Source organism: Phaseolus vulgaris, chromosome 6, assembly GCF_051622355.1.
Source record: "Phaseolus vulgaris cultivar YP4 chromosome 6, ASM5162235v1, whole genome shotgun sequence".
NCBI classification, from domain to species: Eukaryota; Viridiplantae; Streptophyta; class Magnoliopsida; order Fabales; family Fabaceae; genus Phaseolus; species Phaseolus vulgaris.
Genome location: NC_143503.1, coordinates 28970292 through 28994254, shown reverse-complemented (window position 1 = coordinate 28994254; position 23963 = coordinate 28970292). Strand labels below are relative to the sequence as shown.

Below are 23963 nucleotides of genomic sequence, written 5' to 3'. Positions count from 1 at the left end.
GAAGCATTATGCCTGATACCGTGGCTGATCCTCTAATTCGATTTGGGTCATTCTTTCACTCTATATGTCAAAAGGTTATACAAGTGCAAGATATGGATTACTTGGAAGCAGAAGTAGTACAAATACTTTGTCAATTAGAGATGATTTTTCCACCTAGTTTTTTTGACATAATGCTTCACTTACCTATTCATTTGCCGAATGAAGTGAGATTAGGTGGCCCCGTTCAATTTCGAAGGATGTACCCCATTGAAAGATATTTGGACCAGGTATAGACATATAATTTGCATTCAATTTGTATTTATCTTTTTTTATTTATAAACTTGATAATATTTTAAAAAGTTTGTACATTTTGTTTAATTGTTTCAGGATGAACGTCAAGATAATACTAATACTGGACATGAGAAAGATTTTTGATGATTGAAGAAATGTAGAAATTTTGAGAGATTTCCTAACTCTAATTAGTTGTAATGATTACAACTTCTATTTTGGTATACCATGGAAAATGCAACTTGCACATTTGAAATATTTTGGTATACAATGAAATTACATTTTAAAGTAGTTTGAAAATGTTTCATATTGCGTCATTTTATAAATTACATGCTACTCTACCATATCTTATGCACAATCAACCATTGTATGTCTCTATGGAGGAATTTTTGTGAATTATATCACTTGTTCAGACTAAATGTTTTTACGTATTTCTGGTTTCTCGAATGTGAGTATATGTGTAGATGTGAAAGACGAAACAGTTATATAGAATTCTGGAGGTTATTTCAGAAGGAGAGGATAATGTGTAGGTGTGCTTTTAACTAGTTATGTTTGTGGTGTAGTTTTAGCCTAATGATACTGAAGATAGAAGAAAGCACCCTATAAAGTCTTCCCATCCAATCCTTATTTATAGAACAGAACGCGTATTTTGACTATCATGTCAAGGAGTGATTTAATATTTTTTCTTGCAGTAAAAAGTTCTGTGTTTGAGTAAACAAATTTATGTGAGTTTATTCATGTAGAGGTTGGACGCATTGGCATAGGCATCTGTTATGACATTCGGTTTCCAGAACTAGCAATGGTATATGCTGCTAGAGGTTTGTCTTTTCCGTATTTAATATATTTGGAAACAATTAATCTCTCTCTAGTTTTGATTGGTTGCCTATGATTTGATTTCTCCAAATTGTTTTTATCCATGCCTCCTAAGTGTCATGCTATTAGCATCATATAGTACCAATTTTGATATTTTTGGGGATGGATAGGAGAGATTGGTTCACATGCATTAGGCAACACTACAGGTGTATTTCTTATTTCAAGGATATACTAAAAGAAATTTCAAATCCATAGTTCTTGGTATGGAATTTCATTCCCTTTATTATGTTATCTGTCAATTTTTCCTTTTTTTTTATACACTTTCAAGGATCAATTGAGATTAATTGTCAAGTTGTGTTGATTTGATAACAGATGAACAAAACTATTGTTATTATTTTCTTGTTCTAAGATTTGGCAAACTTACAGTATCAGTTAGCTTTTGACTTCAGGTGCTCACTTACTCTGCTATCCCAAGGCATTTAACATGATAACTGGACCATTACATTGGGAGTTATTACAGAGGGCAAGGTAATGGATACAACAAAGTGAAACATTTAGCAACCTGGAACACTTGTTTTAGTTGTGTTTCAGTTAAAATTTATAACCCTACCTAGTCTTGTAAGTTTCCCTTAATTTGTTCGTGTCCCCTAATATATTTTTATCTGTAAACATGACAATATTTTAAATTAATACCTTTTGATTTTTATTCATTTTTAGTCGTTGAAAATTATAAAACCACATGCCTTTTTGTCTCAAGTGAGGAATTAAAGACACACTCTTTTTTGTTAAATTTAGGACTAATCATTAATTAAATTTAACTAGGGACTAAATTGAAAAACGTCAACTTTCAAATATAGAAAACACACTGAAGCCAATAACGTGTTACTGTCTGTAAACAAACTCAATAAACTTGAAACTTAACTGGGGTTTTTAACTAATTATTACATCCACTAAATTGGAGGATAGTTTTCTGAACCATATTTATAATTAATAATAGGCATTTGTAGACAAATATAATATTGTTTGTAGAAAACAAGAAACTGCTGATCATAATTAAAGTTAGAATATATATTTGGGTTACCTTTTTCTGTGTTCTACTCTTTTTTTTCTTTTCATTTTTTTCTTTTGATTCGTATCTTTGGCATGGAAAACCATTTTTTATTTTAACTTTTATTTTAGTATGATTGTGTACATTGGAGATATAAGATGATTATTTTTTCTTAATTAAAGCAAAGATGGAGCATAAGCAGTAGTCACACCAATTCAATAGTGGATTTCCACTTGTACTATTTTTTTTTACATTTTTTTATTCCCTTCTTCATTGTTTCACTTCCTTTGACCACTGAGTTATTTTTAATTTGAAGCAAATGCTTCTTGTAATTTCTTGGGCATATTTTAGAAAAAGGCCTTTGGTCAGTAGTTTAATAAGTTTAATGTAGTGATTATTTTGTTTTTTTGTCTACTTGATATTTTTTTCTTGTTTCTTTATTCAGGATGAAGTTGAAGATCATACGGAGAAGAGAATTCACAAAATGTAGAAATAAATCAAACACTTTTGTTTGATATAAGTTGTAATTTCTTTTAATTTTAAAAGTGTACTAGACGACGTTAAATCATATTTTTTAATGTTTTCATCTATCTAATTATGTTTTCAGATATACATTATATGTTAGTTGCATATTTAATTATATTTCTAAATATTATAAATTTTATTTGTTATCAATTGTCTTCAATAGATTAATTAATTTATTTTGTAAAAATTAAATAAATAGTTTGACTTATTATATTTTTACTTTAAAATAATAAATACATTAGTGACTTAATGCATTCACAGTTTATTCAGAAATATTTTAAATAATTTTACCATAATTATTTAAACGCAATTGTTCCATTCAAATAAATATTCATTCAAATAAATATTGTTTAAACAAAATTGCAACATTTAAAAAAGTGTTGTCTAAACATTATCAAGAAAAACGTTGCCTAAATATTCTCTCCAAAAAACATATAGTACATTTAAATAAGTGTTGTCTTTACGAATGACAACATTTTACAAAACGTTGCCTAAACAATAGACAACATTGAAAATGTGTTGCCTAAACATTAGGAGAAAAAACGTTGCCTAAAAGTTATCCCAAAAAACGTTGCCTATTCTACCAATATAAGGCAACGGCTGCAAAAAAGTGTTGCCTAAACCTAAGCCCACGGCTGCATATTCCACGATTGGAAAAGCGTTGTCAAAGCGTTGCCTAAAGTTAAGACAACGCTTTTCCTACTTTAGGCAACGCTTTTTAGGTGTTGTCTAAGGTAAAAAATGGTGTAGTGTTCTTTGGCCCAACTTTCCTTTTCTATTTTAGTTAGGTCTTAATCTTTCTCTTATATACACCATGTATTTTACTCTTTAATATACAAGTGAATAAAAGTTTCTTTTATATTTATTTTTCTCTACAATTAGGGTTCATCAAAACATCTCTTTCTTCATTGCGATTACGTGCGATTACTTACGCTACATTAAAGCATCACATCAGACAAGGAATATTCATCTTCATTTACTGTAATACCTTCCAAATTACATAATCTAGTAGCTTTTTTTCAGATACATGATTACTTTTCGGATTAGATAATTCGGAAGTCTTATTTAGCTTCCAGATTATGTAATCCGGAAGTCTTTTTTCAAATGAGTTTCTGGATTATATAATCCGGAAACTACTCTATGGGGGTGACACACGAAGGAGAAAAATATATTTATATTTAACTTACCTCTCATTTCCTTTTCCCCACCTCTTCTTCCAATCTCCAGCACCCGCTGCGTCCACCCTTTCCAAATTTTCTTCCTTACCATTCGTGAGTGGTAGAGGTTGCTGAATGTACATTCATCATTGTCGTGTACCGTGGTTAAAGAGGTAAGCAATTATGATGTATTTTTGTTCTTGATGGTTTTGTGTGTAATCTAATTTTTGGATTAAAAAATACAGTTTGGATTAATTTTAAATGTATATAATATTTTTTTTAAATATTGATTATTTATTATTATTATTGTTAGATATATGGTTATTACCATAAATACATCAGTACATCATACACAAGTTAGATAGGATTGAAGACGTTTATACTACAAGAATTTTCTAATTTACCTACCAAAATTATTACATATAGATAAGATCTCTACGTAAAATCAGTATGGATTGTTATCCATGGATTTGTATTCGTCAATAAAATATAACTATCGATGAAATTTTAATGGATAGGACAAGTTGTGAATTTTAAAATTTTTGTGGTCATCCGTTGATAATCTTCATAGATATTTATCCACAAATAAAATATGTCAAAAATATTTTTATTATAAATAAAAATATTATTATTAAATTTAATGATATTAATAATATGATCACAAAGTTTATTTAATGTATAAGTTTTATGCTTACTCACTTAGTGAACGTCGTTTCGATGAATTATTTTCATTATTATGTTACCATATTTTATTGTTTTTATTTTTCAATATCCTAATACACTAGTTCAATAAATGCAAGGTATATTCAAGAGGATCGTTGAATATTCTGCAATACATGGTCAATTGTGGACATGTGGCAAAAGGTACTTCAGTGTGGGACAAAACCCATAGTGCATTGCAATTAGCCAGGGACATCACAAATGAGGTGGTTGTTTATACCATACACAATACCGGTGGCAAAATGAGTCAGCTCGATTTGTTTTGGCTCGACCCACTATTAGCCCATTAAAAGCAAAGCAAACAGGGCGGAAACATTTAAGTTATACAGGATGAAATTGGTAATCTACCCTGTCATAGGATGGGGTTGACGGGTTGGTATGTCACTTTTTATTTTTTTTTAAATCTCTCCTTTTGTAGTTTTTTGTTTTTTTTAAACCTATTTATTTGGTTGTAGTCATTGATATCACTTTTTGGACAATAAAAATGCGAGAAACAACAATAAAATTGAATCAAACTTTAATATTTTAATCAAACAATGTTTAATGCATAAGAAAACAAAGTAAATATAAATAATACTCCAATGAAATGATATATAAAAATTAATGTAAATAGAATTTCATATAAAGTATTGACAACTACCAATTTTGATTCTAAAAGCAGGACATCTATGTTCAAAAGCACCATAAATAAAACCAGGGAGGTTGACGGGCTAGTCGTCTTGTCACGCCTTTAACCTAATGGACGGTTAGATGAATTGAGACAATATGAATTGACGGGTTCAAAAGGTTGACTCATCCCGCCTAAATGATGATATGTTGTTGGACTGACCCGTCACGCTCAACCCACTTTGTAATCCCTAATCCATGGGTTATACATGATAGGTAACAACGACGAATGTTTAGTAGTAGGTTTTTAATTTTTAAATTTAACAATATAAGTTATTATGATCATGTTTACTTTAGTGAATATTGTTCTTTTAAAAAATACATTTCCATTAAATAAATTATTTGTTTTAAAATTCAAAAGTGTTCTTTAAAATAAATAAATTATATTTAAAATTAATTCAAATAATATAAATATATTTAAAAAAATCGAAAGATAATGTATTTCGAAATTTAGAATTTAGAATACAAAAAGATGTATTAAGAAATGTACAACTCAAAATACAATTTTAATAGGATAAAATGAAATTTTAGAGATGGAGTTGTATTTGATGGGAGTGCATAATGCAAAAGACTGCAGTAAAATGTTAAGAATTGCAAGTGTTTTTCTGGCTACATGATTGGATGGAAGGCAGGGCAGCCCTGGCCCCTTTTAAGAGGTCTGGCAGCCCAGGCCCACCGTAAAATGGGTCCATTTTTTTTTAAATTATATAATTGTATATATTATGTTTGGAAAATTATTTTTGTTAGAGTTGTATAGGATGTAATGGTTTTATAAAAAAAATATATAATAAAAAGTAAATTTGTAATTAAATGATAAAAAAAAAAATTTAAATAATAGTATTACTGTGTAAAGTGAATGTAGAAAAAAAAAAGTTGGTTATCAACCTACTGACTTCCATTATTTTTATATCTTTTATTAATAAATGAATTTTAAGCGTAACTTAAATTTGTAAAATCGGTTCATAAGGTGAAGTCACACCCTCCTCACATCGAGAATGACAGCTCGTGAAACTACATATTCATGAGTGGTTCGATAGCGACTTGATAGCGGGTGACCTGATAAACTAACAAACTCTCATTATAATAGGTTTTAAAATGACTCTGATACCATATTAAGAAGTGAATTTTAAGTTTAACTCAATTTCAAAAACTAGCTCTCATGCTTGCACTAAGCACAAGCATTTCTTCATTTTCAAATTAGATTTGGAGAAATAATTTGACTTGGTTGAGCAGAGCTATTTGGATGAGATGATGGAGAAAATTGGAGTCTGTTCAAAATGGAGAAGGTGGATTCTTGAATGTCTAGTTCCAACTCACAAGAGGTTTCCCATCTCCACAAACGTTTCTACAAGATGGAACATGATGGAATACAAATAATTTTAGGGGTGTTAGAAAAAAAATCCTAAAACAAATAAGTAATCCAACTAGATTAACCACGCGCAAAAAAAAAAAAAACCTGAAATATAGTTTATTTCTTCAACGGCAAATTCGGCCAACATCCAATCTTTTTGAACTTGCACCTTATATAGTTTTAAATTTTTAAAAATATCCTTTATTCTGGAAATGAAAATCTGAAATTAAAAATAATATATTCTGAAAAAATAGATCATAAGAGATTATTGTATTCCAAAAATAAATATCAAAAAAAAAAATCCAAATCCCATTCCGGATAAAAAAATTCATAATACAAAAATTCGTTATGGAAAAAAAATCTGGAAAAGGGAGTTCCGAATATATTTTTATACCCCAGTTTCTTTAAAGACATTTTCGTTGTTTTAGACTAAAATTAGGTGCAGTGATATGGTGCAGGAAGTAATTGTCCAATTAAAAACTGACTACAAGTAATACCAGAAGTGACCCCTTTACACCTTACAATGAAACCACCTCCAATATGCAGATGATGTTGTGCAAGTTGTGGTTACAAAATTTTCATTTGCAACATCTTTGTAAATTTAGGAGATATTTTCCCTTGCAAATCCTGTAAAAGTTTATGCAAAAAAAATTAATTTGCCAAGTAAATATTCCCCATTCTAATCCATGTATGCATAATTTTGTAATTATGTGTACCATGTTTTAGAAAATAAATTAAAATTATGAACTAAATTATGTCCCTGTATTCAAAAGGCGGATATGTCCCTGTAGGATTTATCCGGTATAAAACGTGTGAATCAAACAAGTCCTAAGTTGTAACTTCATTATTTCCTTATGAGTCCAAGCCTTTAGCTCTTAAAATGAATAGCATAAGTATATAGTTGATTAAGTCTAATCTGAGTGAGAAAATGAAGTATTGGGTGAAAGTGGCGTAAAGAGTGATGAGGTGAGTATGTAATGAAAAGAAAGAAGAGGACGAAAAGCATATCGGGGATTAGATAACACCCCATAACCATAACCATTACTTTTATTATGTAGAAAAGAAAGGACATTAGAGCTGTAGCTCTATGTTATTTATGGGAATATAGTACACCATAAGATCACACAGTATATCATGATGACCATTTTATATAAACTACACATAATTAAGCATGAAAAGGTCAACGGTAGTAGTTATTTGTAGAGGAGTCAAAGCCACCCTCGATGGTTCCCCCGTTCCCATTACCATTGAAAGTACCAGTGTTATTCATAACCTTTCCACCGTAGTGCTCTGAGTGATTAAACCTGTTACGGTTTCCAGCCCCTTGGCCACTGTTGATGGTTGCACCGCCGAAATCCTGGCCACCGGAGCCATGGTTGTTGAATGCATTTGAAGTACCATTGTTGGACCCACCTTTGGCTGCTTGCTCAGCCCGAATCATATCCATGATTCTCTGCATCAAGTCTGCCATTATGATCTTCTCCTTCTCCTTGCAACTCAACTCTCTCAACTTATTTTCTTATTCAATTGCCTTAATGTTAGCTACTACCTAAGCCAAATTTATAGATGCTACCAAAGAATCCAATTCTTTATGCAAAGTTATGGTGATATGACATTTTCGCAAACAACATTCGGTTGGGGAAGAGGCTCACAAAACCCTATCTCCATACCAACTTGTTTGATGCAATTCCAAAAGTTATTCCTGTCCCCCCAAATTGTGCCTGGACTACAGACTCTAATTATCATATATTGTTCGAGATCATAGAAATAAGAAAGTATATTTTAGTAAAATATCAAAGTAATTTAAAATCGAGAATTTGTTAATCAAATCATTATCGGACCATAATATAATATAGTCTCACTCAAAATTACATTTAAATTTACTTCTTTAATATGTGGTCACCAAGAAATAATTCATGCAAAGTTAGCGTGTCATTAATTACATATTAACAGACTTCTTGGAGTACTTTGATTCTCCAATTTTAGTGGTGGTGGATAAGTTATTCATGTCCCCACACTCTATGCTTTTTAACATGATACTTATTTTGGACTTCTTATATCTATGGTAAAATTAAGGAAGGCTATCTAGTTTTAAATTGGATAGATTCGAAAGAATTCGATTAGAAATATCCAATTCTATTGTTTTTTTCTCCAGTTAATGTGAGTGATTCGATTTACTGATAGATGGGTACATATTTTTTATGGAACCAAAATCATACTATATTTTATTCACCCTCCTTTGATAGATTTCTTGACTCTTAGATTTTGTTTTCAATATTTGGACGCCTAAATTAAGATCCTGAAAATTCACAACTTGTTCGATTAAAGGTATCTATGTACGAGGAACATGTGTACGTTAGACAAAAAAAAGAATTTATGATAAAAGATAAGAGTCTTCAATAATAATAATAATTATATTTTGTTCTAATTGTTGGTTATTAATTCAGATTTTATTATTATTAATTCATATTTTATTACTCTTAAACTATACCGTTATATTGCATTAATGGTCAATTTACAGGCCTGTTAGTATTTCTAGTTTATAGCTTCCAGTAAATTGTAATTATTATAAATATGATTGAGTGAATCAAAATGAATAAGATCAGTTTTGTAATTTTGTGCAATTACAATAAGACCTTTTGTCTTTTCTTATTTTCTTCCATTAGTTCCTACAACTGGTATCAATAGTTAGTCTGTTATCATGAACTCTACCCAATTATCAGTCCTTATCCTTGATGGAAAAAATTACAATCGGTGGTGTGTGCAAATGAAAGTTTTGTTTGATTATCATGAGTTATGGGATGTCGTTGGGAGTGGAGTGTCTGCATTAGGTGATAATGCAACTGAGGCGCAACGAGTAGCGCATCGTGATCAGAAGAAGAAGGACAATAAGACTTTGTATCTCATCCATCAAGGGATGAATGATGAGACGTTTGAGCATATAGAAGGAGCAACAACTGCAAGTGAGGCTTGCACAATTTTGTCAATAAGGTGATGACAAGATCAAGAGGGTGCGTCTTCAAACCCTAAGACGCCAATATGAACTGCTGCAGATGGAAACACAGAAACTATTGATGTCTATATAAATAAAGTTCTTGCCTTAACAAATCAGATGAAGACCAATGGTGAAACACATTCGGAGCAGGCAAAGGTGGAAAAGATTTTGAGATCTTTAACTCCCAGATTTGAACATGTTGTTGCCGCAATTGAATAGGCCAATGACATTTCAAAAATGACAGTAAGGTTATTGTCTGGTTCTCTACGAGCGCATGAGTAGCGGATGAATGATAATAAGATTGAAAAACCAATTGAACAGGCTTTACAAGCACAAGCCTCAATTGGTAGCTCCTATCATAAACATGGTAGCTATTTCAACAAAGGTCGTGGTGGCCAGAATCATGGAGGCGCTTGGCGCGGGGAACGTGGTCGCGGAGGACGAGGAGGTATTTATAATAAATCAAATGTTGAGTGTTATAATTGCCATAAACGTGGCCATTATGCAAATGAGTGCAGATCAAAAGGTGATAACCATGCTGCCAATTGTGCTAAAGAAGAAAGTAATCACGAACAAGATGAAGAGGATCATGAAGTACTAATGGCAGCCACATCAAATGAAACTCCAAACAATCAGACTTGGTATTTGGATACAGGTTGCACAAATCACATGTGTGGTAAGAAGGAGTTGTTTGCAGATTTGGATGACTCATTTCATAGAAAAGTGAAATTCGGTGATGGCAGGTTCGTTTCGGTGACTGGAAAAGGGCGAATTCTTATCACATTGAAGAATGATGATCACAGGTACATCTGTGATGTTTTCTATGTACCTTATATGAAAAGTAATTTGTTGAGTATGGGGCAGCTGGCCGAGAAGGGTTATGTGATGCACATAGTTGAAAATAAATTATCAATTTTTGATAAAAAAAAGGTAGTTTGATTCTTAAATCATTTTTATCAAAAAAACCGCATGTTTCCAGTAGATATTCATATGGGTGATTTCAAGTGCTTGAATGCAATAGTGAATAATGAATCGTGGTTATGGCATTTACGCTTCGGGCACTTAAATTTTCAGAGTTTGGAAAATCTTTCCAAAAGAAATTTAGTGAATGGTTTACCTCATATTCATCATCCTGATCAATTGTGTGAGGCTTGCATTTTTGGAAAGAATAACAGGATACCATTTGTGGAGCCTTGGCGTGCAAAATTTCCTTTGGAGCTTGTTCATACAGATGTTTGTGGCCTGATGAACATATCATCAGTTGGAGGTAATAAGTATTTTTTAACCTTTATTGATGATTTTTCAAGGAAAACTTGGATTTATGTATTGAAAAGCAATGATGAGGTATTCCACTGCTTTAAAATATTTAAAGCATTTGTTGAAAGAAAGAGTGGCAGACAAATCAAGATGGTGCGTAGTGATGGAGAAGGTGAGTACAAGTCTAATGAATTCAATAGGCACTGTGAAGAACTTGGGTTGCAACATAACATAATTTGCCCATACACACCTCAACACAACGGAGTTGCTGAGAGAAAGAATAGAACAATCATGGACATGGCGAGGAGCATGCTTAAAGCGAAAGGTATGCCAAATTATTTTTGGGCTGAGGCCGTAACATGTGCGGTATATTTGATAAACAGATCACCCACTCGGAGTGTTCCTAACACAACTCCGATTGAGGCATGGAGTGGATTCAAACCCAACGTGCAGCACTTGAAGGTATTTGGGTCAATTACTTATGCTCATGTTCCCAATGCAGCAAGATCGAAGTTGGATGATAAGGCAGTGAAGACCATTTTCATTGGATATAAGCATGGGGGATACAAACTGTACAATCCAATGACAAAGAAAGTGATTATCAGTCGTGATGTTACATTTGCCCGAAGATGAGGAATGACAATGGAATGCAGCAACTGAAATGGATTCAAAAAAACGATATATTTATGTTTTGAACGATGATGTGGAAGATGGAGTCACTGTTGAAGCACCTGCAATTCAACCTGAAGCACCTGCAGTTCAACCTAAAGTTGAAACTCCAATTGCAACTATGATGGAGCGACCAAGAAGGCAACAACGACAACCTGTACATCTTCAAGATTGCGAAGTAAATCTTGATGATGAAGTTGATGACAATGGAGATTTGATTCACTTTGCTTTTCTTGCAGAATCAGAACCTGAGACTTGCTGATGTCATTCAACACCCCAAATGGCAAAAGAAGATTATGAATGAAAGAATTGATGGCGATTGAGAAAAACAATATCATGACTCAAATTGGGAAGGTTGTTCCAAATCAGAATTAAGGGAGGATGTTGGTTATTAATTCAGATTTTATTATTATTAATTCATATTTTATTACCCTTAAACTATTTTACCGTTATATTGCATTAATGGTTAAATATTTGTTAGTATGCCTAGTTTATAGCTTCCACTAAATTGTAATTATTATAAATATGATTGAGTGATCAGTTTTGCAATTTTGTGCAATTACGTTCAATCAATTGCTATAACCTTTTGTCTTTTCTTATTTTCTTTAATTAGTTCCTACACTAATCAAGGAGTGTAGAGACACTCAGTGTATGTTGGCCTCTATTTTTGTGTGACCATTCTTGTTTAGCATAATGCTTTGTTCATTTATCTTTTTCTCTCTTCTTAATTATTTGAATGATACCTTTTGCAATCTCTCATTACATTCATTAGCATATATGATTCTTTTCATATCATGTGGTAGTGGTTTAAATGCTTTAATGATATTCCAGGATTTACCTAATAAATGTATTTTGAGATAGCCTCCAACCTTGGGTTTTTGAGCCCAAAAACTAAAATAGTGATCCTGATGCGATCTTCTCCTTGCAACTCACCTCTCTCAACTTATTTTCTTATCGAATTCCCTTAACGTTACCTACCAACTAAACCAAAGGAATCCAATTCTTATAGTGTATCCAAAGTTAAGGTGATATGATATTTAAAAACTTGGACTCATTTGGTTGGATCCCAGTTTCCTTTTGCTTCCACCACAAGAATTTAATATGTGGAGAATATATCCATTATCAAGTTTTTATGAGGAGCATTTTCTTTCCACACAAGTTGTATTTACTTGTCTCAAATTTGTGTTGAGGGCGTTTGTTATAGAGCCCGTTACGTAGTACCGCATAACGTCATGCAGGCAACAATGCGAGAATATTGGATGGAAAAGTATTTAATTTAGATAAATACAACTAGAAATCTTGGATGTGGAGAATATATCCATTAGCAAAGGTTGCAAATGGCATTGTTCTTCCACACAAACTGCACTCATTCATGCTACATTATTCTGCTTAAATTTATTTATTCATTTATTTATTATTATTATATATGGTCCTAGTGTCAGTGTTTAAAAAAAAAAGCCATCTTCATCCTCCTCTTATAAGATAATATGTAGACAAGCATTTGCAACTTTAGTTTCACACTTTAACCGAAGGTGAGGTAAATCGATAAAAATGGGTAAATTTGTTTTGAATACGTGAGAATGGATAAACACTACTAGAAATTATTAAATAAATTTAAAAAAATATTAAATAATATGTTAACTAAATTAGATATTATTTTATATACTAAAAAATATTTATATTTAAAATAGTTTTTATTATTAATAAAATTTTATAAATTAACTTTTAAATTAGTTTTTAATTAGTTATTAATTTTAAAATTAAAATAACTATGTTTTTGTATTTTAAATATATAATATGTATTATTTTATTTTTCATTTTTCAACATGTTCTCAAATGTAAAGAGCTTCCATTATATACGAATCGAAATTCAAAACAGAAAATTATTAATGTTAATGTTCCTACTAGGGATATGGAACTTAGAGAACTATTGAAGTCTTCTTCTCCTCATCTCGGCCATTTCTCTTTGGAGGGACAGCAGCAACATCGTTTGGTCGGCTTCGGTCATTCTCTCCATGCTTCTGGTTGAGATCATCTACTTTTTTCCTTCAGCTAGTTTCTCTCGATCCCACGGTGGGTGCCAATTGTTCCTACTAGGGAGATGGGACCTAGAGAACTATTGAAGTCTTCTTCTCCTTCCTTCGGCCGGTCAGGTTGCTGGGTGATGAACTCGGGTTCTTCTCGTCCTCCTGCTTCTCCTTCGGCACTCGGTCTCGGGTGAATACCGGATGGTGGGGGTACCTACGAAGGCACTTCGATGCTCAAGTCAGTAAAGCGGGTGATCAATACTCTGGTAGGTGACCAGTAATAAATGACGTATCTTTCTCCCTCAAATGTGTGTTATTTATATTATTCTAATGGGCCTACCTTGTTGGGCCCGTTTATTGGAGTGGATCTTGCTTAGGGTTGTATTACCTAATTCTTAATAACGAATTAACTTCACTGACCTTGGTTTGAGCGTTAACCGTAGTATGGGTCGGTTGGTCGGCCGTGGTGATTCTACTCGTCTCGGCCAAGCTTACCTGACTTCAGCTAAGTCTCTTAGGTCTCGGCCGCCTCGGCTGAGACTCCCAGGACACGGCCAAAACTCTTGGGACTCGACCAGATTCCTGTGGTCTCGGTCAAGTAGAACAGGTCTCGGGCAGACAAGTGAATCTTGGTCAGGAAGTCCACGTGTCGGCCTCGCCCATACCGGTACAGGTATAGTTAATATTACTATTAATAACAATACTATTATTATTAATCATAATAGTTTTATTTTATTATTAATAATAATACTAATAATCATTAATCATAAATCATAATCATAATATTATAATAATAATAATACTAATAATCATTAATCATAAATCATAATCATAATATTATAATAATAATAATAATAATCGTAATTATTATTATTATTAATATATGACAACAAAAGTTATTTGGTTTAGTAATTATTGATTTGTGTTTACTGATCTTACTTCCATTATCTCTAACATACAAATTGAGAAATTGTAGATCAATCATAACAAGGAGAATCAAAATTATATTTTAAAAAATGGAGTAGATTACTAGTTTATAATTTTAAAAATAGTTTTATTATTTTAAAATATCTATTTAATTTATTTTTATAATTAAAATATTATTCATCTCGTAATTAAATTTGCAAAGAATTATACTTAAAACAAATATAAGAATGTTATTTTTCTTATTATTTTTTATCACTATTATATAGGATAAATTATTCATTTCCTGTTCAGTGTGCAGGTTCGCCTCTTTCGTCAATATTGTATATATTCCATTCTCAAACTCAGAAATACCATTTCCTTGTAATGAAAGACTGATTGTGAATTATTGAGCTGACTATGATTGAGTTGGAAAAGAGGAAAATAAAGATAGGATTGTTCCACGATAATGATTTAGATATTAGAATTTACAAAATTTGAATGTTCTTTGACGTATTACATAGTGAAGCAATTTAGTTTTTAGATAATTGTTTTAAAAATAAAACTAAAACAAAAATTAGTTTTGTCATCACACATATATGTACATGTTTCATTTTTTTTTTTAGTCCAAAGAAAGGATCCTAAGGGGAAGGGTATGTCTTGTTATTTAGACCCAATAACCCATATTCTGTTTTTTTTTCAATAATAAAATGTTGATTTTCAATTCTATTCTAAAATTTCATTTTCAAAACACAAAATTATATTCTATTTTTTTTAAATATATTTTTTAATTTAGAATTTCAATTTTGGAATAAAGGACAATTTTGGAAATTTATGGGTGCAGGAAGCAGTTACCTCCCATTTATGAGCCCAATAAATTTTGTTTCTAATTCTACTGAAACGCATGACAATTACTTTCTGCACCTGATGAAATTTGAACCAACGCCCTAATTTTTATGTAAAATAGTAAAAATAACCTTAAATTGAAGAAAAGATAAGAATCAAAATACATTCTAATTTGTCTTTTCAGAACATTTTCGAATCTAGATTTTCAGAATATATTTTTTAATTTTATTTTTCAGAACTTTTTTCCAAAATATATTTTTTATTTCAAAATTATTTTTCTAAAATAAAATTTTGATTTTCCAAATCTTATTTAGAAATTCCACTTCCAAAACATTTTTTTTCTAAATTTATTATTTAAAATATTTTTTTATTTTTAGATTTTTAATTCCAAAATAAAGGATAATTTTGAAATTTTCAAAATAGATGGATGCTGTGACGGTGCAGAATAATTTGCCCACAGCCACTTTATATAATCACATCACACAAAATAACATCCATTAAAAAAAATCATAAAATAAAAAAATTTAATAATAAAAAAAAAATTAATAATAAAAAATAATTAATTGTTATATTGATTAAATTAAAGATTATTTTATAGACTAAATTTTTTTTTTCTAAATTAGTTTCTATTATTGTTAAATAATTTTTAAATTGATAATAAAGTTTTTTCTACCAAATTTATAAACCAATTTTTTTTAGTTTCTAAAATGATCTTTAATTAATTTAGTTACTATAGTAACTAATTATTTTTTATTTCTAAATTAGTTTTTATTTTATGTTTTTTTTTAATCCGTTATAAATAAATAAAATGAAAGCAAATTACGTGTTAATACTAAATAAATAAATTCCTATAAAACAGATATTTTGTCATTACAATACTTTTTTTAAGACATCGACATTACCATTGTTTTCAACTTCTTCATTTTATAAATTTCGTCCTCTAATTCTTCCTTTAAACTTTAAGTAGTACCTCAAGTAATTAAAAAAAAATCAGACTAAGTTAACAAATACAAAAAATAGACGAATATTATATACAAGAAAAAGTACGAGTTAGATAATCAGAACATAATTATGGAAATAATAAAAATAAATCTAAATTATTTCACTTTATTTAAATAGTTTAAATTCAAAAAGATGACAATACATTATATTTAAAATTATGCGTTGAAAATTGAAAATATATAATAAAATTGATATAAAAACTTTTCAAACTTTGTATAAAAACTTTTCAAACTTTGTATATTCGACATCACACACACATTTCATTTCCCCTTGAACAATAGAAATGTTGAAATCATATAATAGAGACGGGTGTGTAACAATCTGACCCAGATAGCTTCCCCAAAGAAAACCATTTATTTACCTGAGAGAGAGAAAGAGAGAGACAGAACCAATTCTAATAAATGTCAACAAAACAACTCTAATCCCACCAAATCTACCCCTTCTTTTGAGGTAGCTGATAACTTAATTAGGAACTTAGATTTGTGTTGTGTTGTGTTATGTTATGCTTAACCCACACAGAGGCAAAATCCAGCATTGTGTCTCGTAGCATCCCAGCATTGAAGTTGTTATTTGGCGCCCCTGTCCCCTCTCTTCTTCACACTCCCACCAAACTGCTTAATCCTATAAATAATTCCTCACCATTCAACTTTTCTTGTCTTCCCTCCCTTTTATCACCATATCTCAAACCACCTTTGGTAACGGTCTTCAACTTTCAGGGCTGCAACTGGATGGGATCAAACGAGGGAGATGAAAACGGAGGCAGCAATAAAAGTAGGTGGCTAACAAAGCCATCATGTTGGTGTGTTTTATTCATGTCCTTGTTGGTAAGCATAGCAGGAGGTTTGGTGCTTGGATGGTGGCTACACAAATACCATCCATCAAATACCCAACTATGGATGGTACCCTTTGGCTTCCTCCTCTTTCTTACCCCTCTCATTATTTGCCTCGCCCTAGTCCTTCCTGACCTCTGCGTTGCCACAGCCAGAATCGACCAAGAACAACCTTCTACGACACAGGATCACTCATTTTCTCGACCAAACCGATGATGGTCTTCTCTTTGCATGCCGTGGTAACCTTGTTTTCTTTATATTTCCTTTATTCTCCTGCATTTTAAGAGGAGTGTACTTCCATGTTTCCTGCTTTTCACCTGTGTAATATTCAAAACAAGTTGGTATAGAAACAGTTCAAAAGTATACTTCATAATGGTACTATTCAGTTATGCACTAAAGCTCTCTTCACTTATTCGTAAACTAGTTTCAGTAATCTTTTGAAGGGCATTGCCATGCCTTCGTTTTCCAGTATTTTATTATTCTATTCCATTTCTGGTTTACAACTGAGGTGTTACATCAGATATCTTAGAACATGACAGGGGTAGTAGATATCTGGGACAAAAAAATTCCATTATTATTATTATTATTAGTGTTATTACTAGTGTGACATATTTTATGATTGTAGAAAAGGGTAGGTGTAGGGGATATCTATGAGAATCTTAGGTGAGTTATGAGATTTGGAAGCGTCATGGAAAGCAATGTGCAGGAGTAAGGTAGTCACAGATGCTCCCTTCCCCAGATTTTACAATCCAATTGATATGAGTGAGTGAGTCTTGTAACTTGTAAGCTAACGGTAGCTTTCAAGAAAAACCAATTTTTCCAACACCATTCCTTTAGTTTCCAAGAGATATTGCTTTCCAATAATCCAACCATTGAAAAAAAACACAATAATTTAGCTTCGTCATATATATGTAATTCATATTTTTTTTATATATTCACATTACATCCTTTAATATTATTATTTTAATATTTTTTATATTATTTAATTCTAAACTTACTTTTTATTATATATTTATAACTCGAAAAATTCTCAAAACATCATTTTCCATTTAGCTTGGACTTCCAAGTAACCAAGAGCCACCACAACTCAAAGAATTTTCTATACACACGCTATTTCAATACAAATTCTGAGAAATCCTGTGAGATTTTGTTTTCAGTACAATAAGGTTATTTGATACTTCAGATTTTATGCATTTCATGACACAGATATTTCTTCTTAAGTAATTTCATAAAAAGAGTTTGTTGAAAAGTCATTTTCTATTCTATCCTCAAAAGACAGTTCTTCGTCTCTGTTGTCCTGTGCTCAACACATGGTGCTACAGAGCCAAACTACAGAGGGACACCTGCCATAATTAACATGCTTCATACTTGAAAAGAATGTTGTTTTTAAAAGTAACTTTTATTTCAATAATAATTATTCTTTTACAGCCACTTTAATTATTTTAAAACATCATTTTAATAGCATTTTATTGCATGGTCATGTAAAATTGTCTTAAATTCAAACCAAATATTAAATGGATCTTATTTCTAAGATTGGATTTTTCCATAAAGGTAACCATTACTTTTTAAACCACCAAAATAGTGACTGTAGACCTATTTTACCTTTAGTTTAGTCGCAGCCAAGAGCAATTTGCTTTGCTAGTTATATTTGACTCAAGAGAAATGTTATATTTTTCCAAGTTCTACTAGAAGAACATTATAAATTGCCTAGACTATAAGTATTAAATAAAAATAAAGTTTATGGCATGTTTGACAAAACTGTCTTTCCCTAATTTCAACATTTTTTTATAAAAGTGAACATAATAATAGGGACACGGACTGAAAATTAGTACAATTTTTTTTTCTAAATTTAAGTTGTTTTTATGAAGGCCTTATTACTCATTGTTGACTTGGTTACGGTCAGGAAAGTGCATAGAAGGATAGTTAGATATGTCATTGGAACATTGTTGTTGGGCATGCACGAAGAATAGGGATGTTAGATGTTTAATGATATCCATGTGAGAGATTTGGTTTCTCTGGAAAATGTTCCTCTGCTAGATTCGGGTGGTTAAAAGGGGGAAGGTCAATTCATTGCTTTATTTTAAGGAAAGAAACGAAAAATGGATGTTTATAATCTTGTACCTAATGGATTTCTATGCTGTGCTGAAAAATAAGCAGCCGAGAAGAGACAATCTACTCAATTTTCGAAATTTCAAAATTAACCTTTATTTCAGAAATGTCCTGGACTAAAAAATACATTTCAAAATAATTTTTTGCATTCCAGAAATAAAATTTCAGAAAACAATCTGAAAACAAAAATCTAGAAAACTGTTCTGAAAAATCAAATTCAAAAATTGAATCCAAATATCCAAATTCAGAATTCATTTTCTCATACTCTTAATTAAAAACGAAAAATAACATTTTCATCATTTCGCATAAACCATTTGATACAAGTTCAAAAATATTAGACGCATGAACAAGACGAATAAGCCATGTCATATTAAAAGAGGGCATACATATTTAGAAAAAACATAAAAGGGAAAAAATCATAAAATAAATTACTTATATACAAATTAAAGATAAAATATTTAACAAATTATACTAGTTAACTTCTATTAATTAATTTCAGTCTATAAAAAAACTAATTTCTATTTTTTTCATATTTTTTTTTCTTTTACAAGTGATTATGAAAAAAAAACATATTTAAACAAACTAAAAATACTGGCATTCACCTTGCAAACCAAATGACAGTTACATTCGTGAAATCTTTACAAATTAGACAGAAAAAATGCTTCTAAATATCTTGTATTTTGTTGCCTGATTATTTTGTATTTTGCCTTGACCAACATTTAGAATTAAACAATAGAGAGACTAAGAGTTTCTTGACTCCTTCAGGCCAGTTTATTATTCCCACCCCCATTTTGGACAGTTGCATCTGTCCCAATTTTGGAATCGTAATACCTTCACGACTCTAATATTTGGATAGGGATTTCAAGTCTTTTTACAAGGAATATCAACGAGTACAACGAAGACATCAGATTAATAATGCATTAACAGATAAAAGTGCAAGTTCCACTCCGATCAATCAATTCCACAAACAAGTCTACCATAACATTTTCTCAAAACAGTGCAATAATCAACAGGGAATGAATTTCGTCCTTCGAAAGCAACTCTACATTTTGTCAGCTTCAGATAACAGAAATTATATGAATAATCAGTACAAACGGTATCGAAGATCATATATACACCTACTGGACAATTCTTAATTTCAAACATCTGCAATCAAGCAGAGTAATATTTTCATAATTTCATTCCCTAGCTGCACTGTCGTGAAATAAGTATAAATTTACTGAAAAGAATGTTCAAACCTAAAAGCTACCCAGGCTTCATACATCAACATCAGAACGCGTCGGGAAATCAATGCCCCTTAGTGCAGGTATGTTGTCTAAATCCTCTTTTGAAAACATTGGAAACAACCACAGGGCCTTCTTAGTGCCAAAAACCTTCAAAAGTATGGAAAAATATCAAATAAGAGTGAATATTGTTATAACCTCGGGTCCATTAAGTTAACATTGTGAAGGTCAATCACCAAATTAGAAGAATTGTTCACTTTGGAGCTTAATAATTCCGTCACAATTGTGTCTTTAAAAGACAATTTGTGGGATAAAAATGTATATAAATTGTCTCTGGTTTCTAATCATAAGTGATGTGAAACTATTAGACATACCAAAACAAACCTCTAATCAAAGGCTAAGGAAAACAAGAATTCCTTTTTGGAACTTCTTTTCCATTCCCACAAAAGGTGTCAACGTACCAACCTCAAGTTTCCACCACATCTGAGGTATTGTCCGTTTTATAGCTCAGTGTCTCAATCACAGTTTTGTCCTTAAAAGATGTGTTTTAAGAACAAAACAGTAACAGTCACCAAATTCAAAAGGCAGACAATACTTTAGATACAGTAATTGACTATCACAGTGTTATCTTAACAGACTTGAAGTGAAAATAAATGTTATTCAGAAGTTATTAGTTCAATATAGAAATTTACGGAGGATGATGGATAAAATCATAAAATTGAGAAAGGAGGGAGACCAAAAGTACACAAGTTCTTTTTTGGATAAAAAAAACTATTACATGGTTTACTCGTTAGTAGAAGACTTCTTTTCTGGTTAAATTAAAGTGTAAAAACCATCACTTGTCATATTTTATTTTGGCCATCAAGAGAAGTTATAACTTGTTAGTTTAATGACAAAAGATCATGAGACAGGCAACTCCTCAGCCAAAAACTTTATTTTATGTTAAATTTCATTTAAATTAAGCTTTGGTCCCTTTGGAGGAAGGCGGGTTATGAAAAGTCCTTACACCATCCTGGATTAGAAATTTCCCCACTCCTAAACCAGGAAGGATCTCCACTATCCTTTTTACTCAACTTCTCATCTATTTGTAATCTTTTAAAATGTTCAGAGAACCCTTCTACAATAAGATTATCTTATGCCATGGGGATGGAAAAAAAAAATGTTACGGGAGAGGGAGACAGAAAGGTATAAGGAAAAAAAAAACAAATAATTGTATATTCTCTCTCAAACACACACTCTTCTTCCTCTCTTTTTTTTAAAAAAATATATTAACTAATAAATCATACGTGTAACGTACTAACGTTTGCTTCCGAAATTTTCGAGCTTAAGAACATGTTTGTTTTGCTGTTTTACTATCATTTTCTAATATATGCTACTTGAAAACATCTTACCTGCTCAAAATTCCTCTTCCAGCCCAGGTCGTACATCCACCTAACTCCCTTTTTCTTTTCATGAACCTAAATCACCATTTGCCAAATAATCTTTTAGATAAAAGAAGGCACAGTGTTGCATGACAATTCAAGAATAAACGATGCCAAGTTATTTTCAAATGTGTTCGGAAGTGTTAATGGAGCAGGTATACATCTAGTTTAAGGGTCAATGAGACGAGGAGGAGCAGATAACTGAATCAATAAGTCATTGGAACAAAAACATCTCCCAAGTAGATAACAATCTTATCAGAATCAACTATTGACGAAATGAACCTCATGATTCTGTTTTCTATAGATAAAATAAAACCGTCCACCAGAGCACTGTCACATGTCAAGTTGTCATGCTAAAAAAATTTCTGTAATTTTTCTAAAAAATAAGTTCTCATTTGGATTTTTAAGCTACACGCATGTGAATGCCTGGGTTGTCATTCTAATAAATAGCCTGGCATAATTCCTATGCCAAGAGAACAGGAATATGCCCGGTCTCAGAGACAAGGTAACAACAACCTCATGCATGAATGACAATATCATTACCATAAACCAGTTCAAATAGAGAAAAGGGGAAATAACAGTGTATTTATTACCTCTACTGAAGTTGTGTTGCTTAACAGAAGAGATATATGCATAACAACGAAACAGAGAAGACTGAGCGCAAAGGCTAAATTAAGAACTGCATCAAGGCACACAATCTGTAAGAAGCATTAACAGTTATGAGAATACTATAAAATCTAGACATAAAACTTAATCTTCTAGAAGCAGAATACATATACTTACTAGAAGCCAAAAAGATGACGGCAAAGCCCCCGGGAGACAATGAATGATTCTTGTTTCCACCAAAGAATCTGATAAAACTTGGAACCAGAGCTAAGCAATCCAGTGTTGTCTCGAGCAATGTATACAGCTGTGCATGGTGGTCGGGAGAAAAATGTAAGTCAGGCAAAACAAACGCTAGAAGTCTAGAAGTAGCTTCTGACTTAACCCTTTCCAAACTCCACCCGAACTCCCTATTCTCTTCCAACAGTTCTCACACTGTTTCCAATTTCGTTTTTCTCTAAAATAAAAGTTCCACCATGTATTTCCTGCTAATACTGAGATAGGACCTAGTTATTCTTAATATATGCAAATCCCCAAATCTCTCACTTTTGAAATGCACTTCCCAGTTCCCTCCCATCTACTGTCACAAGGAATCAATAAACGTTTCACCATATATTTCAAAAATTAATTGAACTGCGTTACTCACTTGAACTAACACATCAAATCAAAGGAAGAAGAGAAATGGATTTACCAAAAATAGTAGAAAGTACTTGTAGTTACGTGCCCCAACACAATTGACGACCCAAATGCAATGATGATCCATCTTCAGAACACACCTTTGGCCTACAGAGAGGAGAAAATGGTGTGGCGATGGTGAACAATAGAAAGAAGAAGAGAACTTGAAAGTGAGAGAGAGTTGCTTACAAATAGAACAGTGGTGGCAGCGCGGTGGCTTGCCATTCTGGCATCGAGAGCAATAGGCGGGAGAGGGCGTTGGCGGTGCTGTCTCCAAATCGATATCGGAGCGAAGTTGTTGGTGGTGCCTCCAATTGTGAGGGACCGAACCGGGATCGTTGAGTACGACCATGAGATAGGACCAGGTTAAGAGTATGAGGAGAATGTGAAAGAGGAGGAGAACGAAGAAGGCGGAGAAGAAGGAGGGGAGTCGGAGAGGGGAACGGAAGAGGAGAGGGCCCCACGTGATTAAAACGACGGCGTAGTAACTGAGGGCGACAATGGCGGCGAACAAGAGGATCATGAAGTAGCCCAGAACTCTGAGGGCAGAGCATAGCTTAAAGAGGTTTATGTTGCTTCCCATTCTGATGCCTGTGTTTGGAATTGGAACCCAAACTGAACCCGACAACGGCAACCACCTGCTTCTTCGTGGTGGGAATAAGCGCTTCCAGATATCCGAAGCCAGGGTTGGATTAACTGAACTGCAATTGGAATTGGAATCGGAATATTGGGGTTTTCTTCCAAAGAACACCTACCAAACACTTCACACTTCAGAAACAACCCAACCTTCTCATTTCCGTTCCATGCTGAAATGCGGGTCGCTCCGGATCCAACCACCAAATATATATATTCCCTT

General features: G+C 32.1%; 2 protein-coding genes across 4 annotated transcripts; both read right to left on the bottom strand.

Moving 5' to 3' along the window:
* Positions 1-7552: 7552 nt before the first annotated feature.
* LOC150027332 (uncharacterized) lies at positions 7553-8093 on the bottom strand. Its single transcript, XM_090303255.1, has one exon. It carries the CDS (start codon positions 8016-8018, stop codon positions 7728-7730), a length of 291 nt encoding a protein of 96 aa, XP_090159381.1. The 5' UTR covers positions 8019-8093; the 3' UTR covers positions 7553-7727.
* Positions 8094-20105: 12012 nt separating this feature from the next.
* On the bottom strand, positions 20106-23963 carry LOC137833013 (DHHC-type zinc finger family protein). 3 transcript variants are annotated; one of them, XR_016521430.1, is made up of 6 exons: positions 23297-23922; positions 23124-23215; positions 22613-22739; positions 22423-22527; positions 21800-21865; positions 20106-20558 (listed from the first exon to the last, which is right to left on the bottom strand). XR_016521430.1 is itself a non-coding variant. In XM_068641410.2 (6 exons), the coding sequence occupies exons 1-6, from the start codon at positions 23688-23690 to the stop codon at positions 20442-20444; spliced, it is 882 nt and encodes a 293-aa protein (XP_068497511.1). In that variant the 5' UTR covers positions 23691-23963; the 3' UTR covers positions 20106-20441. The 3 variants fall into 3 exon arrangements, 2 of the variants coding, with proteins under 2 accessions (XP_068497511.1, XP_090159380.1); XM_068641410.2 differs by having other exon boundaries at positions 22423-22508; positions 23297-23963; XM_090303254.1 differs by lacking the exons at positions 23124-23215; positions 23297-23922 and having other exon boundaries at positions 22613-22738.

Bases quoted from the DNA above. Each gene is read 5' to 3' on its own strand.
- LOC150027332 (XM_090303255.1), bottom strand. From the start codon at position 8,018: ATGGCAGACTTGATGCAGAGAATCATGGATATGATTCGGGCTGAGCAA.
- LOC137833013 (XM_068641410.2), bottom strand. From the start codon at position 23,690: ATGGGAAGCAACATAAACCTCTTTAAGCTATGCTCTGCCCTCAGAGTT. The intron at 22,509-22,612 runs GTAAGTATATGT...GCCTTGATGCAG, and splicing joins CGTCATCTTTTTGGCTTCTA to TTCTTAATTTAGCCTTTGCG. The intron at 20,559-21,799 runs GTAAGATGTTTT...ATACTTTTGAAG, and splicing joins GGAAGAGGAATTTTGAGCAG to GTTTTTGGCACTAAGAAGGC.